General features: G+C 45.3%; 1 protein-coding gene across 12 annotated transcripts in view; it reads right to left on the bottom strand.

Annotated features, from left to right (window-relative positions):
* Positions 1-18,652, bottom strand: part of SPTBN1 (spectrin beta, non-erythrocytic 1) — a 189,028-nt gene that overhangs the window by 34,389 nt on the left and 135,987 nt on the right. For all 12 annotated transcript variants that reach the window (XR_011526084.1, XR_011526085.1, XR_011526086.1 and 9 more), the window contains 13 exons: positions 18,390-18,481; positions 17,056-17,136; positions 16,552-16,667; positions 13,184-13,296; positions 12,210-12,397; positions 11,058-11,175; positions 9,881-10,039; positions 8,908-9,210; positions 6,658-6,811; positions 5,100-5,970; positions 4,873-5,010; positions 3,302-4,058; positions 2,295-2,497 (listed from right to left, as the gene is read on the bottom strand). Coding sequence is in view for 8 of the 12 variants with exons in the window: in XM_070572696.1 (XP_070428797.1) it covers positions 2,295-2,497; positions 3,302-4,058; positions 4,873-5,010; positions 5,100-5,970; positions 6,658-6,811; positions 8,908-9,210; positions 9,881-10,039; positions 11,058-11,175; positions 12,210-12,397; positions 13,184-13,296; positions 16,552-16,667; positions 17,056-17,136; positions 18,390-18,481 (3,293 nt within the window). In the remaining 4 variants the exon portion in view is untranslated. The remainder of the gene's footprint in view (positions 1-2,294; positions 2,498-3,301; positions 4,059-4,872; positions 5,011-5,099; positions 5,971-6,657; positions 6,812-8,907; positions 9,211-9,880; positions 10,040-11,057; positions 11,176-12,209; positions 12,398-13,183; positions 13,297-16,551; positions 16,668-17,055; positions 17,137-18,389; positions 18,482-18,652) is intronic.

Genomic DNA, 18,652 nt, shown 5'->3' on the forward strand with positions numbered 1-18,652 from the left:
AGTGAAACAGGCTGGTAATTTTTAAGCTTTCCCCCCCATGTGAAGCTGGATACTGTTCCTTGTTCTCCAAGGACTGCACCATGGCTGGAATTTTCCTTTGAGCCAGGAAGTTCACCCAATCGTGTTCCCCAGGGCAGGCGTGGACAGCAGGCTCCTTTCCACTCAGTCACAAGCACTTAAAAGGCCACTTGCACCCCACCCACATCTGTTAAGAGTCAGCGTCTTTGTTCTGGTACTTTTTCATTTCAACAAACTCAGTGGTAATTGACAAAATTTCCGGAACGTAAGCACATTATAATGACTTTTCATTCTAAGAAAAGAGCTTCACAAGAGCATCAGAATGTTTCTGGACAGGGGATTAGATCTGAAGGTTTAGATGTCTACTTAGTTTGTGCCCCTACCCCATCTGGAACTCACAGATTGTTTATTTTTCTAACAGACAAGCATCCTCTGGGGTCAGTTTCAGATCTTGAGGTCTCTGGGGATATTAAAGAGCAAGCAGAATTCAGTTAACACCAGTGGAGGAAAATAAGAAAACACAGTCCTCCTGAGGGCAGACCAATGAAAAGTCCCCTCCCCTTTCTATCTTTATTATGCTTATGGATAGTACAGAATCATCCCCTTTCCATTTCTTTTTAAAAACAGAAATCCTAAGGAGGCTTTGGAACCCCACAAGCCCAGGCTCTCAGTCAAGGGCAAAAAGAAGGTTAAGCCATAACGCAGGGCTGCCAAAATGTTCTCTCATATCCAGGAGTCTCTGGTCTTGACAACATCACCTGCTCCCAAGAACCCCTCGCAGCTACAGCACCGGGGACATACAAACACACCAAGGAAGCTGCAAGGTAGCTGTGTGCCTGCCTGAATGTACGTATCCCAAACGACCAAGCCCGCCTTCAGGAAACCAGCTGTGCACCTAACACGGAGGAACACGGCCTCCCATGTTTACAAAATAATGAGAGATTTAGCATCAGGAAAAAAGGAAATTCTTTTTCTCTAAGCTAAGAATGCACTGTCCAATCCTTGTTTCTCATACTCATTTAAGAAGGGTTTGGCAGAGGGACTTTTTTTTTTGGGTAGCTGTGTTAAAAGCAACAGATACAAAATTATAATTAACATATGTTATACCCAATTCCACAGTACCACCCTGACAACATGTGGTTTAGGCTCTGAATCAGACCAAAACACAGACTGGAGATGTTAAAGCCAGGAGCTCAATCTTTACGAGGAAAGAGTAATTCCCCTTTCCACCCCATATCATAAAAAGTTAATCTGGCCTAGGGTCTCAGGGGATCCTCTCAGATATGGTCTACAAGGAAACGCTCTCAGCAAGAAGTTCTTCCCTTTCACTGCACTTGAAGGTCAGAGGAGAAGAAGCCTTGAGGAAGAGCTTGTTTCTCGATGACATCAGTCTCACAATGAGGCCTCAAATCCAGCCCAAACTGGGACCTGAGAAGATCGGATGGAACAGAAGCTTGTGACTGACCCAGATGGGCTAGACCAGGATGGAAGAGGCTGGCCCAGAACCAGCCCGTGCAGGTGCCTGCAAACCTTGGTCTGCCCTGACCTCCCACTTCAGCAATAACCAAGGCAGGGTGAGAATTGGAGCTGAGAGCGAAACAGAGCACACTAGCCTTCAGTCAGCAAGAAAAACCTTTCTGAACTGCAAATAAAAAAGTAAATAAAAATAAAACAAGAGCATCCAATCTTGGAGATACCTTGGCAGAAGACGAAAAGGTCCTTTTCTCTCATGATGAAAAAGATCCTATTACAGCATCATCCAAGGGAATTTTCTAAAAAAGGCCTGATAATGTTCCTTTGTGGCCCTGCTAGGTATTCAGCACAAGCAAACCCTGCCCTCCCTCCCCACTCCCTCCTGAAAGGCTTCAGAGGAGGCTCGTGTGGATAAAGGGGATGCGGGCTTGGCTGAGGAAGTGTCTGGCTCTCAGGGTCGCATTGGGTGACATGCTGTGTGTTGTTGGGTGACATGCTATGCATCACCTCTCGAAGGGCATGGCTTATACCTGAATGCTACTCAGCATTACAGCTCTGGTAAGTCTTTGGTTAAGGATTTGTCTGGCTTCTCAGGGTTTCTTTTCTTTTGTGGACACTTGTACATGTCTGACAACAAGAACCATATTTTTAGGCAGCTACTGCTGTTGACTTTCTGTGATAGATAATTAAATTTTGCTCTGTGCACATATCCCAGCCACTAGGAAATTTCTATCCAGTCCCAAGGACTTTTGGTCAATGATTCAGATGCTTGAGAGTCCCTTAGGAACCTCAGAACACCATACCTGTCATCAATAGAGTCCACCTTCTCCTGGATGCGATCTGAGTTGATGTTCCCATCGCTCACGAGCCGCCGGCCAGTCTCCACAACAGCGTTGATCTTTTCCTCGTTGGCGTCCATGGTGGTCATGAAGTCCTCTTGTTTTTTAATAGCTGCTTCAGCTCCTTCCAAGGTGGTGGGCATTTCAGTATGGGCCAAAACATACTCCTTATTTAAGAAATAAAAAAAAAATCACAGCAGGATGAGACTTCATGAAATATGACTCACTTTCAGAATAATGAAAGCACTCCTTCCTTTGTCTTACATTTCCATGCAATATACTTCATAATGCTTGCTTCATTACACTTAAATGAAATTATCTATTGAGTCAGATAAAACAGAAAGTTGGTAGGAAAAAAACCCAGTGGAACACCATAAGTGATTAAATTTCCTTAACTGGTTAAATGCACTAAATTTTTTCCCAAAGTGAGTGAGGAGAGCAAGCAAAGCTTTGTGCACCAGCCACAAGGGTCCTCTCATGGGTCCACGAAGGCAGTAGCAACATATCCTTCAAGCTCTCTCTTTTAAGAAAGAGTAACAACCCTGATGCTGCCGACCATCCTCAGCTGTTTTTCTCTCTAATCTCTGCACTGTGTCATCACGTGAAGTCCCTGACTCTTCTAGAGCAAGGAAGACAGAAGCATTCAGTGACCAAAAAAAAAAAAAATCCTCATTGTACCTTTTAAACGGAATCAACTACCTCACAGAACACTGCCAATTTAATGAGACACTTTGGAAGAAGAGGTCCTCAACAGTGGTTGAAACAAATCTGCATTTTGCAAGGCAAGACAGCTCCTGTGGAAATCCTCAATTCCTGTCCCCTACACTGTGATGGGTTTCAATGCCTCAGAGGTCATTTACTTCATTTACATCACACGTGTGGTTTAAACCAGCAGTCCTAGCCAAAATGTTCCAATACGCAGCCAGAGCCTGCTCTGACAGGAAGGAAGCGAAGGCAAGGATGAACATTACCTGGTTGTTAAGAAAGGCTTCGGCCTGCTTCGTGTCCCTGAGGAACTGCTGGTAGGCGTGGGACTGCGAGAGGAGATTCTGCCTGTTCTCCCACATTTTGTGGAGCTCGTTCCATCCGGTGTCCAAGGCCTGCAGCCGCTGCCGCAGAAACATGTACTGGGCGTCAGTCTGTCCCTGCGTGACCATCTCGCCCATGTCCCTCATCTTCTGGTAGTCCTCCTCGTAGTTGTCGATCTCGTTTTTGATGTTCTCGTGCTGCGTGAGAAGCTTCTCCGCCTCGGTCAGGGTGTTGGGCATGTCTTCTGAGGCGATGGCCGTCTGGGTCCTGGAGAGCCAGGACTGGAAGTCGTCCAGGTCCCGCAGGAACTGCTGCAGCTTGCTGGCCTCTCCCAGGGAGGCCTCGCGGTTTTTCAGGGTGGTCTTCATCTCCTCCCACACGTCACTGATCTCAGCCAGCCGAGACAGGATGGCCTGAGCCTGGTCCGGGTGCTCGGACTCGAGCTTCTCCGCCTCCTTCTGAAGGTCGCTCAGTTTTGCCTCAATGGCCACCAAGTCCCGTTCCATGCCAGTCAGCTTGCGCTGCAGGGCCATGACGCCAGCCAGGTCATTGCCCAGATCCTGGGTGGATTCGATAACCTTGGTCTTCTCCCGAATCCAGGATTTGGTCTCATTGCACTCAAGGTGGTAGTTCTGTATGCTCAGGGCAGAGAGAAGAGCGTCCTTCTTCCTGTCGACCAGTTCTCTGAACTGACTCCACCTGTGAGTACAGGGGCGGGGGAGAAAGCGGTGTGAAAGAGAGGCTGAAAGCTCATGGCTGGATGATGAAACTAACAGTCATGGTCAAATCTGCAATTTTTTTTCTCTCCATCTTTGCTTTGACTGTATACTTTCTGGAAAATCATCTCACCTAGTATACAGACACCAAATACCATCGAAACAGCTCAAGGACACAACATAATCTGGAAAAAGCCTGACATGAAGAGTTAAAGAGCTCCAACATGAGCAGCGACAACGCATCTGTCCCCTAAAGAGTCATTAATTCATGACTGCCATACACATTTTACTCAACTCTGAAGTGCACCTAATGAACATTTTCCAAAACCAACTTGACAGTAACCTTCAGAACCGAGGCTACCCTGCCACCACAGCCTATTCAAAGATGTTTATTCAACAGAAAGATAAGACCTGGACAAAGGTCTACCTTGATAATCAGGACTTTGGTTGGCCAATTTTGTCTCAAACATGCTAAGTCCTGTTCCAGAAATCATCTTAGAAGGGACAGCACAAGTGCCAACTTGATGATCCACCACATCATGCACAGGTGTCACCAAGGCCTTAACTTCTGATGTGGGAAGGGGCAGGTGTTGGGCTGTCCTTAATGATGTTGCCGCAAAAGACACTTCTTGCAATAATAGGGTATGTCCCAAAGCAGATGCCAATGCCATGACATCAGCACCACAATGCCAGTGACCCTGTGCAGGAAATTCCTGATCGCAAGGTTCAGCAAGCGGTCAACCTCACCCTCCCCGGCCGCGCACACAGGAAGCTGGACACCAGTGGCTCACACTCACCTTGTGTTGAGTTTGTCCTGTTGGGCTTTGATTTCCTTCTCACTCGGGTGGCCGCTATGCATCAGCTGTCGTGCAATCTGGTTCACCACTGCGACTCGGGACGCCTGGTTGTTCATTTCTGGTTCTAGGCTCTCAAATCTAAAAAGGCAATTAACAGGGTAGTCATGTCCTTGGTCCTAAGTGGTAATAAGGGGTGGGCGGGCATCCCCAGCAGCACCCCCACTCACCTGTGCTGGATGACCTCCAGGTCCTCCAGCTTCTCTGGGATCTGCATGTTGTTGAGCCACTGCTCCTTCTCATCGATCCAGAGCTCACAGGCATCAGCCTCACTGAACATCTTGTACAGGGCCAGGGTATCCTGCAGCGCTTGCTTCCTCAGCCGCGTCAGCTCTGCCACCTCCTTGTACCGCTCCTCAATGCCCGACAGCCTGCCCCTCACATCCGGAGACTCCGCATGCTCCTGGGGGAGGGCGCTGGCTTGCTCATGCAGCGTGTCAATGGTAGGCCTGTAGTTGGCGATCTCCTCTGCCACATCCTTGTGTTTCTTGACCAGAGACTGTGTGGAGTACTCGTCGTGGCCCACATCATTGCTGGAGACGATCTTGAGGATGTCCAGCATCCAAGCATCAATGTCATCAGCATCTGCCTGGAACTGGTGGAGCAGCGAGGCCTCCTCCAGGCGTTTCTTCCGAATGGCCGAGAGCTGCTCCAGGTTGGCCCACTGCTCCCGGATGTAAATGATCCTCTCTCGGATCTTCTCCGACCCGAAGTGCTCCTCCGTGATCATGTCTTCACCTTCTTTGATGGCCTGCTCAAAGTGGCTGCTGCGGCCACTCATCTCATCCTCGAAAGCCCGGTGCTTGCTGAGCAGGCGCATGACGCTGGTGAGGTCTTTCCCGTAGTCGTCGGAGGACAGGATCTTCTCCTTCTCCCGTATCCAGCCTTCCTCTTCTGCCATCTCCCAGAAGAACTTCCAGAGACGACGGGACTCTTCCAGACGGGCCCGGCGCTCAGCCGCCAGCTGGCAAAGCTCTTGATAACAGAACTCCATGTGGGCCACGCGGTCTCGGATCACCTGGGGGTCACAGGGCTTGTAACCTGTTTAACACCAAGGAGGGAATGTGGGTGTGCGACAGAGTTTAGCATAGGTTCTCGCTCATTTGCAGGCAGTAAGCTACAGCCCATGCTCTTACTACTAGATTACCAGTTCAATTCTAAGTGCAGGGCCATGTTATGAGGCAAGGGAGCACCTTCTAGGACCTTGACTGGAAGAGCAGGGAGGGGCAATAAGAAGTCTTATTTTTTTGCCCCAAGTGTTTTTTTTCTTAGGTCACTTATGAATGAAAAAATTACATACATCGTAAGAAAGAAGACAGTTCCATTTGTTTCTAAAATATAAGAAACAAAACCAAATCCTTCCAAACATCCTTTAAACAAAGAGATGTACAATCATGAGCATGATGCTTGAGCTGCCACACTAGGTTGCTGGCATCGAGTGTGGTCTGGCAAAGGTTCACTGCCAAACATCAAGTCACTCAAAACCAAGCAGCACTTGAGTATTTCAGGAAAAGACAATGAAAAGTATTTTCCATTTCAGAAAAGCAAGACAGGGTTAAAATGCTCAGAAAGCCATCCCACTACAGGTCACGTATGCATGACACGGCAGCAGACAAACCCACAACGACACAGTAACTTCGAAAGCCCCACTGCCACATGCAACTTAACTACTTCTATAGAAAGACCTCTGGTGACTAGGAGGTAATATCTGAAACAGTCCATCCTTACCTTCCCCGTCTGTTGCAAACTTCTGGGCGGAGGCATTGACCCCTCTCACCCGCTCCGCCTGGATGCCAATGTCTGCTTCCACCAGGGCGTGCTTCTGTAACAGGTCTTCCACGCCAAGTAAGTGTTTGCCATAGTCTTGAGACAGTAATAGCACCTGTGCACAAGAGGCAACAGAAAGGACACCAGTGAATACAACGTTGACCACAGGGTCTCATCATCTTTGGACAAGCTGAGAGCCAGCAACCAAGCTGCACTCTCCCCCAGCCAGCCATCCTCCCCCTATCTTTATGGGAAGCTGATAATGAGCAAACTAGAGCAGAACAAAACAAACCTGAAAGCCTGAATCAGAAGAGACATAACACACTAAGGATCTACCTTGGAATAAGCAAGTCAAATCTACACTAAAAAGTACAGAATAGAAAAAAAAGGGAGGGGGGCCGGCCTGGTGGCTCAGCAAGTTAAGCGCGCACGTTCCGATTCTCGGCAACCCAGGGTTCGCCGGTTCAGATCCCGGGTGCAGACATGGCACCGCTTGTCAAGCCATGCTGTGGCAGGCATCCCACATGTAAAGTAGAGGAAGATGGGCACGGATGTTAGCTCAGGGCTGGTCTTCCTCAGCAAAAAGAGGAGGACTGGCAGCAGATGTTAGCTCAGGGCTAATCTTCCCCCCCAAAAACAAGAAAAAAGAAAAAAGAAAAAAAAGGGAGGGAGGGAGGCAGGGAGGAGGGAGAATCAATATGAAACGTAAACTGCAGCTCCAAGAAGAAACTGCCACAGCAACAACTAGTCGAGAAGCCAACAAAGGTAACAGAGTTGTTTCACTTCAGAGTTTAAAGAAATCTCCTAGAAGTTGCTGACCCTTTAAATGGATGCTTTCCTAAGTTTATAGGTATGCCTCCACGATACTTCCACAATCAACCAGAGACAATCCAGCTACAAACCACACCTTTAATCAAATAAGGACAGGGTCAGGTGGCTGTCACGCTCAGCAGGCCCTGAGCAACTACTCTGGTGTAAGTCTGAACCCACTAATGTTTTCTTTTGCTTCTTCCATCAGTCCAATTTGGGGGCCTCATCCCACATCCTCTCCAGATGGAATCTTCAACTTCACTCCTTCCAAAGAAGTCTCTGGCCCAATCTGAATTTTAATGTGCATCATAATTTACAAAATGAAAAGCATCTCTCTGCTAGATTTTATGAACGTTTCTATTTTAAGAGGTCAAGACAGGCCATACCTGAGAACATTGTAAATACGGGACAATAAGAGGGAAAACTGATGGTATCAGGTCACCTTGCCCCTCTGCCAGGAACACTAAGAGGTGAGCAAAAGACGAGGCCTTACATCCCGGGAAGGAAATCCCTTGCATAAGGTCAAGCTTGCGAACACAATGTGCTGAGATAATGGAGGCTTCACGGTACTATCTGAAAATTGCCCTGCTCTATTCTGGCTACGAGGTTAAACGCCTTCCAGCCGGGGAACTGCTTGACATGGAGGAGCTCTCCATGGCCTGCATCAGAGGACAAGAATGGGGACAAGGCCACGGCACAGTGGCAGGCCTCCTTCTGGGTGGGGTAAAGTGTAGAACTCTATGCTGAGGGTTGTCAACAGTGGAAGGGGAAGCACAAACCAGCACCGGCAGCCATTTGCAACCAGCCCCGCCCTAAGATCTGTACACACATTACCACATTTAATCCTTGCTATAACCACACGAGGGAGATGGTTATGATCTCCACTTAAAAGACAAGGAAAAGAGGTTCAAGGAGATCAGGAAGCTCCAGCACTCACAATGTGAACTCTGGCTGCCTGGTTCCTGAGCTGCACCCTATCCACTATCCACACTGCTTACTACTCTCCCACCTGCCCATACCACCTGCCTGGATGGATTCCCTCCCCAAACCAGAGCCACTCACACACGGATCAAAGAGATGGAAAGCTAGTTCAACCCCAAAGAATTTTAAAAACAGAAAACCACAATTTTATTCCTTATGGTGGAATATATCTAAATTAGATCTGAATCACAGTCACAGATCTCTAGCTACAGAACTGGTCTTCGTTACAACTTTTTTTGTACTTCATTTCTCCTTTAATTTGTAAGCTAACCATCTCCCATGGGTGATGTGGTCCTTCTCTGGCTGTACAGTGTGGGCAGTTGGACAAGGGGCACAACTGATGCTGGGGGATTAGTGGGTCGATCCCAGAAAAGACAGGCCTCACTGGATCAGCTCTGGCCAAATTTCAGTCAAGTTTACCTTCATTTCGTCCATCCAGTCCATAATATAGAGCATTTCCTGGAATATCTTCTGCAGCCCCAGGTTCATCTCGAGACGCTGCCTCCGGGCCCTGAGCAGTTCCAGTAGGTATTCCCAGAGCCGGATGACATTGTCTTTCCTCGCAGTGATGCGCTTGATGTCATGGTAGTTCTCCGCCTCAAGCTCCCTGGCCACGGCTACCACGGCCTGCACACGTTCCTCGTATGCGGCAATATCTGTCTCAATGGCCTCGTGCTTTTTCGTGGCGGCCTCGACTGCGGGAAGGTCAAATCCAAAGTTGTCCTAGAGAGAAATGGAATGGAAAGAAACACAAAATAAAAAAGCCATCCGACTGGAACAAACAGAGAACAGAGCTGGAATCATGAGCACACCTTAATCTTTGGTGGTCCTGAAGCCAAACACCAACCCCTGAGCCGAGCCCCTCTGCTGGGTGCTGCCTTCCCTAGGACCCTTCAAGTTCCGTGCTTGAGCTCAGATGCCCTCCCCAAAGCAAATCGGCAACTTCTCACTTTACAGAGGCATCCAGCTTACATCCAGCACCCGATTTATGAGACCGGAGCAGGTAATAGATTTATGTTAAGCCAAGAAGTAGAAAAGAAAGCCACCTGTATTTATTTCATGACCAGTCTAACTGCCTCAAAGGATTACTCAGTCAAAGACTGAAGGAAAGAGAGAACTTTTAAAAAATTTTATAAATGAAAATGTTTAGAGCCAGTGACTGTGTGTGAACCAAGCTGTGCTTGAACTACTTCCAAATCTATGAAGTTAGATAAATAGAAGAGAAAGTATATTAGAAACTATAAACATCCTCTTCATGGGAAGTGGGCAAGATGACTTGACAGTTACTTCAGAACACTGGATGTTGGAAAGCAGCTGTCCTATGGTCCTTGGGCATAGTCTACATTCTAGATTCCCCCAAGAGTAGTTTCTAGAACAATGTCTAGAGCAGAACCTGAGACACCAGACGCTGGTTTTCGCTCAGCCAAGTCTCTCTCATAGCTGCCTTGCGATCGAATCTGCGGGCGAGCTGTTCCAGTTTCTCCTGTCTTATGAGCTCATTCCGCAGGGCCAGTTCTCTCTCGTGCTCTGCTTTTTCCAGTCTTTCCCAGGCCTACGGAAGTGAAAAAGAAGAGTTTTGTGCAATGTTCAAGGGACCGTCCTTGGCTACAGTCAGCAGTTAATATTTCTCAAAAAGACCCCAGAACTTAAATGGGAAATCTCATTCTCACCCTGACTCTTAGGCCTTAAGAAAAAACACATTTTCGCTCAGCTGAGCCCCGTGGGAACACTCTCCCCCTCTAGATCTAAAGATCTTGTGTTATATTTGGAAAACAAAACAGTGCAGACAGGGCGCGATATGACTAAGTTATAAATCTCTTACTATAACTGAAAGGAAACAAATTATCTTCAACAGTTCTGATCATATAAAAAAGATAAATGCTTTTTCTCAGAAGGAAATCATATCATGAATCTCTTTCACCCTACCCTAAGCCACTTATTTTTAATTCACATATCTGAGTATTTCTTTCAAAATCCTCGGATTGTCCACACTAAATTCATTTCTATGAAATGCATCTTCATATTGAAAAAAAATTCCACTTAAACGAATCTAAATGTGTACAACTGACCACAGTTCTAGATTTTTCAAATTTCTACTTGGAAATAATGCCCACTGTGAAATTCTATAATTGCAGACATAACAGGCATGATAATGGAAATCGTTTGCCAGATGATGGAAGGAGCCAAAATCCTAAGCCCCAATCTCTAGAGATTCCAGATACATGAAATAAGGTTTCAAGTTCTCCTTTCTGCAATTTAAAGACGTTTGAGTCAACTGCCTTGGACAGACGTAACAAGGTAAGTAGGATGAACCAAGGCTTGCTTGATAAAAATCTAACATCTCCCCGTTCCCCACTGCCCCCCTGGCCTCCCAGACTCCCACAGACTAGCCAACCACAAGTATTCACTTGACCCCCTGCAATACTTGAGCAACAGCTGTCACTTATCAGTTCAGCAGGCAGGGGTGGATCCTTTCAGTCTCCTGCCCTCTTAGCAATCGAGACCCAGGGATAAAACCTGAAGCCTCCAGGGGGCCAGGGCCCAAACAGGACCAGACAGCTCGGTTTTACCTTGTTAATATCGGAGATGAGCTTCCCCTCCCGGGGCATGTACACCTTCTGATTGTTGGCCCTCATCTTGCTCTGAATAGTGAAAAGCAGCACTTCCAAGTTCCCCTTCTCAGTAAATCTAAGCACAGGAAAAAACAGCCATAAACATTATTTATTGTATTCTTTTTCCTTCAAGAGGAAAAATTCATTTGCTTCTGGAGAGAAAAAACATTTCACTGAGCCACGCAATTTTAAAAGCCATTTATCTCTGGTCTGATTTATGTGAAACGCATGTTAGAGTAACCACAGTGGGTTAGTTTTTGGGTTTTACAGACCTCAAAATGTGCCCAACTGTGGAATTTTTTTGTGGTTGGTTGGTTGTTGTTACTGAGATTTATATTTGGGGCACATGACACCACCCTTTATTAACCACCTCATTCGAAGTTTAGACCTTAAGTCCTGGATGATGGACTGACGTCCTTCTGAGAGCACAGCTGAATGCATTCAACAAGAATTATTCAATGACTACCTAATATAACTTTCAATGGCTTTCAGAGACCTTAGCAAGGAACTCACAACTGAGTTGAGTTTCAGAAAAAGGAGGAATGACTTTTGCACTACTGTAAGAGATAAGGTCCACAATCCTTATTCAACAATTAGGAGTGTTAAAAAGATGAGAAAAAAATCAAGCTTTTCTGGGCAGCAAAACCTGATCTGAACTGATACGAAACTATTTACTGTCTGATTTTATCCAACATAATGTGAGTATTTATACGTTCTGCTGGATATATTAGTGGGCCTGATTATGGGTTACTGCCTTAGCCTCACCTGGAGTCTTATAATAATACAACCTACACACACTCTACACTTTTAAAATCCAAAAAATAGGGAATTCTGAAACACAGACACAAGAAAAGGGACTGGGGACCTGCACCACTTCTTAGGATCCTCAAGTATCACGTGCATCAGTGGCACAATCTCCTGGAGAGGGTTCACACAGGGCATGACTTTTAATAAATCTCAGCCACACAGGAGCAGGTGGAAAGGAGCAGAGCAGACCACTGGTGAGAGGCACTCATTAAGAGATGGGATCATGCACGTCAGAAAATGGGGGTCTGGGCTGCAGTGATCTCTCTTCCCATAATAATAGCCGCGCGCTCCACTCTGTCTTACTTGGGCGGTTTCTCCACAGTGCGGTAAGTGTTGAATGCCTGAAGCTGTTGTTGAACCCCAACCAGTGAATTGGCAAATTTGCGATTGTTCAAAATGATGATGGTTTGTTCAATCCACTCCAAAAGGTCAGAGGCAAGTGATTCATACTTTTCAATCATTTTTTCTGTTTCAATAGCATTGTCAAGCACCTGTAAACAAGTTAGAAAAGTGGAAACGTAAATTGTATCACTATGTAAGAAACACCTGATTGCAACCCTACCTGAGGACGTGCACATTTAATGACTGGCTTTGAAATGGTTCTATGCTACTTTGGCACGAGCATATTAAACTCGAAGAACCATTTGTGAATAGGCACTCAGACTATGGCTATTATTTGTGAGCAATGACAGCTTTAACTCAACTGTAATTGGTCCTGTAATCTCTCAACTCCCAGGCAAAAGGTTTAATGACTCCTACTGCCTAAGCTCCAAAATTCCTAGAGAAACAAAAAGGGCTCTACTTTGCTTGGTCCTGTCCCATGAATGACCATGAATTTTCCATTCCAGTGCATTGAGAAGACAGTGTCGTCTGGTGTGGGTGTTCTGAAATATACGGCAAGTGAACATCAGCCAAATGAGAATTAAAAAGCATACTACTGAGGCCTTTCAACTGTGCTAAGTAGGATTTCACGCCCATGACATCAGCCAACTCAATCAGACTTTCAATACCCAATTTTCTGGTAAGGTTGAGGGGAGGGATGTTTCCAGGTCCGAGATTCTCCTCAAATCCCTTCCTAAATATTTTAGCCACCACTCCTACCTCCTGTCCTTGGGATGAAGAGGCTTCTGCCTACTTCCCTGTCATTTGGAGAGTTCACCACAAACTGTTACTGGCTAAATTTATGGGTGCGTGGGAGAACAAGGTGCTCAGCGGCAGTACATTGAGACACGAAACTTAATTATGTCTCACAACCTGTAAAATTGGTGTGAGCTCACCTTTCCAATTCGTTTCCCTTCAACAGCCAAGGCCTTCATCTTAGAGAAGTAGTGGTAATAAGTCACCACGTAAGTGATAATGGACTTCTCATCAGGGTGGTCCACACTGATATCTGTAACCCAGAGAAGATGTCGTTCAGCACTCTGCTCACAGTGCTGCCACCCAGGCAGCAGGAACAACCCAGAACAACTGTTCAACTGTTCCACACTGAACAGGCCAGTGTCTGCATTTTTCCTACTTGAGAGTCCTGTCATCAGTGCATTAATTATAAGGCTAATGAGGATCTCACTGACTTATTATATGAATATTCATGAATACCTTCTACTATTGGAATAAGGACATAAAAGTTCCAAGAGACATGACCCTTTTCTCCAGAGGATCCCTGGCCACCAAGAAGACAAAATATATGCACAACTACTACAGAGAAATGAAGAGCACAGTAAGAATTTGGGTGGAATTTTTAGCAATGTGGCTACTACCCGGACAGACCATGTTCATCTCCCTGCCCACTCCCACCCCCAAACTGGGTTTGTGTGTACTGGGTCCTTAATTCTACCAATGGCACCAAAATTTTTTCCAGTCATTCAGTCTTTTGACATTTTTATCTCCTTGCTACCCACGTCCAGTTAGTCGCCAAGTCTGAGTCTGGCTGATTCTATTTATGGAATCTGTATTGTTACTTATGGTTCAGACTCTCATGGTCACATAACCAGACCAGAAGCAATGGGTTCCTCACTTGGTCTCCCTACTGCCCAATTCATTCATACACTGCACCTAGTTGATCTTCCAGAAGCACAGTCGTGAACATAGTTTCTCCAGTTCAAAACTACTGAAAAGTGCCCTGCAGTCTGAAAAATAAAAGTGTAAGCCCCTTAGTCCTCTAGAGTTTGTCATAACTTTCCTTCCCGTCTTTCCATCCATCCACTAAATATTCATCAGGCTTCTTCTAACTGCCAAGCACAGTTCTAGACAATTCTAACTCTATAGCCTATTACTTCTTAGACACTATCTATCTGAACCACACTTTTCTCCATTCTCCATACACGCCCTACAATTCCCAACAGTCCTTCTCTTTCCTCACGACTTCCCTTTGCCTGAAATGGCCTTCCCCACTCCATCACTTTCTTCCAATCCTTCAAGGCCCAGCTGAAAAGTTACCACTCCAACACAGCTGTTCTGATCCCTACAGCTAGAATTTTGTCACTCCCTTTTGTTCCCTTAAGGACTTTGTTTATACTGACACACAGCCCACTTTCTGCCAGGTACTATAATTATTTATGCACATTTTATTTGCCTTACAAGACCAAGTCCCTGAGGGTAGGAATCCTGGTAAGCCCTGTGCCACTCCACCACCCAAATTCCTAGTATCTTGTCTTGCACAAAGTGGGCGGTCAATAAATATTTACTGAGGGAGGGAACAAATGAGTGAAGAAGTCCTCAAGGTTTGACAATATTCAGTGAAATACTCCACTCGGGACAGATGGAGAAAAGCACACACAGGAAGGCTCTTAATTGATCAGGCTGTTTTTCAATATGCATTCATACAGGTATCTTCCCTTCTATCCTCTTGGCAGCCCTGTGTGAGTCAGACTATTTCTCTTATTTTAAGGATGAGAACACTAGGGCACAGGGCTGGAAAGCTCCCTGCCCAGTGTCACTGAGGCAGCCAGTGGCAGTGAGGGTTAGAACCAGAGCTACTGTTCTCACTCCAGGGCCTCTGGGGCCAACTCTTGCGTCTGTTCAGTCCCACGGAAGTGTGCCCCAAGGAGAAAGAATTGGAGGGAGGCCAGAAAAAAACGCCGGTCTTGTATGCCATTTAATAAGCACAAAATGTCGATATAACCAGGAAGGTGTGAGCAGGCAAAAACTCTTGTTTTTTAACTTGTCTACAAGTGTATTTTAACCGATGCTCTCTGGGACACTGGACAACAACTAACAGTCAAGATCAAACCCACAGGATAAGTGACATCACTGCCTTTTTTAGCTCCTTGTCTTGTGATGTGAGGAACAGCAACCCCCTTTTCATACTGGGTAGTGACTAGAAAGATTAACTAATGAGCAAGCTATTTAAAACATTTGTCATAGTGATAGAAAAAGAAAAACGGTTCTTTATCAAAGCGGAAACAGCTCAGGCTGAGAAGGATGCCTTCTCACAGTGAGGTAGGGGTTAAGTATGGAGATTTATCACAGCCCAGGGAATTTCAGTTTTCTGTTTATATTAAGAAATCATTTAATGGGTTAGCACAAAGATAATTTTATCTCAGCTTCCTGCAGTGAACCTATCAGTGAATCTGATGTATTGGAAAATAGCAAGGAGCCTGCTTGGCAGCCACACGACCTCCATCTGCCCTTGAGGAGTTAAAACTTCCTGTTCCATATTTATAAGAACTTTAAACTTCCACTCACACAGTTTTCTTTCTCTAATATCTGCTCACAGCTGAAAGGATCTAAAAAGCTCCAGCATTACAAACAAATCCTCTTATATTTTAAATGCCTCTCAAAATTAAAGTGCCTATGATAGCTCCTGCTGAAATGAAGACTAAAATTAGAATTTTGTTAAGCAAGGGAGCTACAGCTGTGGGACTGTCCCACACACGTCAGCTCCATGTCACCTGCAGCCAGTCTTTGGGGGCCTGTGCAACCCAGAGAGCAGAGAGAGATCAGTTCCATGTAGAGAATGGGGTGCTGGCCTCCAAGCAGCCAGCCCTAAGAAGGGCCTCTGAGGGATATTCCTTCTTCCAGCCACACGTTCACTTTCCTGAAGCACGTTCCTTGTTTGAAATCTTACTTGCTGACAAGCAAACACTGCACAGCCTTCTAACAAGGCCCCTGTCCCCAGTCTCCACCCATTCCACACCACACTGCTTGCCACCTTGGGATGAATGTCAGTCAACAAGCAGTCACTGAGACCCTGTGCCAGTCTCTCTTCCTTGAGTACAGGTGCTGGGAACTTTCAATGACTCCCCACTGCCTGCTCAATAACCTCTAAAAATTTTAACCTGTTGGGCCCCCCATCCACCCTTCCAGTGGTGTTTCCTATTATTACTCTAAACACCACTCCCAATGACCCTTTAGTCCCCAACCATGCCTTCCTCATTCCTGGTTCTGCACCTTTGCTCATACAATTAAGTCCCTCTGCCTAGCACGCCCTTTCCTTCAGAACGTGTTTAAATCATACTCATTTTTCAAGGCCTTTTCAAATGCAATCCTTTGCGCAAATCCTCAAGTAATTCCCACACCAAAATTAAGCTCCTCTTCCTCTGACAATTCCCAGAGCACACTGTATATATAAAATAACCCAATAAAAAGACTTTTATATTAACCCCTCTATGCTAAAGGTCCCACCCTTTATCCCTCAAGTCCTTACCTTCAGGGTCCAACAGTTTAGTGAGGCCAAGGTGTTGCTCTGCCAGGTTAAATGCATTCTGCAGATTGTAGTGTGCATTGGATTTCTTTAGTTTGTCAAAATCTATCAGGTCAGGCCTATGTAGAACAATGGTGGACAGAACAAAAACCATGGCTTGAAAACAAATCATATGACCAACGAGACATGATTATTACTCCACAAGCATTAAAATCACCGCTTACTGAAGTAAAACTCTATGATCATTTAATCATCAAACAATGAAATCTGATTTTTGAATAAACACTTCAAAGTTTATCAGAGAACTGAAGATACTGGGTGCACTTGTTTGTTTTGTTTGGGAGAATTTACATATTCTCTCACACTTTCCTCACGTGGAATGCAGGAAGTTCCACCATGCTGCAACATCTAAGGCAACGGATATGAGATCACGAGTCACCCAGATCTGTGACAGAAGGATGTCAACATTCTATCCCAAAACTGTGAGCCTGATCTCTCAGGACTTACCGGTGTTTGTGTATCAGTGCATTGAAGGCCATGCCGTCCCTCCAGCTGGTGGTGAAATTGTGAATGTTGACGTTGGGGTACCTGCCAAAGACAAAGCACAAGAGAAAAGCAACAGCATTACCAAATCAAGGTATATTCTTTTGCTAAATGCAGTGTTTTAAAAAAAAGTTTGTAAGCTCTGTAAAACACTGAGGCAGTGAATAACAATAAGGACAATCAAGTCAGAGCAAATATTGCATCAACTTGAGCTTGTTGTAAGATAAAAATAAAATATACAACCACATGGCTTTTCTTTCTTGGTAATTCAATCTGACAAAAGATGGGCAGTGTGTCCTAAATTAGAAACACCACAACCTAGTGGGGAAAAAGCAACCACAACCTAGACACCACTGAGGCCTCTTTGCCTCCACCTGCTTTCTACTACCAAGAAAGACAGCAGGACCCTGTAGTCACTGAGATCTGAATTCAAACATTACTTTAAGAGAGGAAGCAGCCTGGAGTACCCACATGTGACACTCAGCTTTCTTTCCTCCTTATATCACTAAATTGGATATAGTTTTCTAAATTAAGTACCTCCCTGAAAAACTGCTCTGTGTTTGACACTTACCCCTAAATCAACAAGCTGACACCATATTGATTATTAACAACTTTGGATCTGTGTTTGATTAAAGGTTCATTCATAACCTGATCCCCTCATTAGAGCCATGTGCTCTTGTGGTTCCCATATTTATCACTGACTCGTCATGTCCATTACTGTTCTATCCGTCCTCCAGGTAGCTCCCACAGTAACTCTCTAATTAACCTGGTACAACACCGGTTCTCCCTAAGTACCCATGCGCTGCGACAATTTCAGCGAGCAACAAAAAAGATGCAGTTCTCTAAAAAATATCTTTACTAAAATTTCAAAGAAAGAATAAAAGGAAGGAAAACTGAGACAGACAATGTATCAAGATTACTCTTGAGTTTACTGCATGAAGCTCCCCAAAGCAGCAAAACTTAAAGGGAGGAGAAAACCCACAACTGTTTTTTAAGCATCATGGATGTGATTCCTAAACATGGTTTCAGGGTTTTAAGATTCAAGATCCACTGCTCTCTGGAGTTTCATTAATAAAGAGGGAGAAACCAATTGTGGAGATGACAGGTCCAGAACATAAATCAGATCTCTTCGTTGTGAGAGTTAGCTGAAATGTCAGCCTATCAACTGCTTATGAGTTAACACAACTTCTCAGTGGAGGCAGCGGAAGAGATACTTGTCAACACCTTGTGAGTGATGACTACAGGGGAACTCAGTCCTGGGAGAAGTGGCCCCTGATCCTCTCTGAGTTCACACTCACCCAGCTGTCTTCATCTGGCACCACAACAGCAATGCATCCTTGGCAGATTTCTTCTCTTTATTGTCTTCAGTTTCCACGCTGATATCTTGGATCTAAGATTTATAAAGAAATATTAGACAAATAGATGGGTCAGCTGCCTAACAACAGCCATAGAATAACAGGTCTGCATATATATAAAGAGTAAACTCTAGATCAAAGCCCAGCCCTGCAAACCATCTACTCTTAGCATCAATGAAAAGTGCTTTCTAAAGCCAGGGTTCACC

Source organism: Equus przewalskii, chromosome 14 (genome assembly GCF_037783145.1).
Source record: "Equus przewalskii isolate Varuska chromosome 14, EquPr2, whole genome shotgun sequence".
Lineage (NCBI taxonomy): Eukaryota > Metazoa > Chordata > Mammalia > Perissodactyla > Equidae > Equus > Equus przewalskii.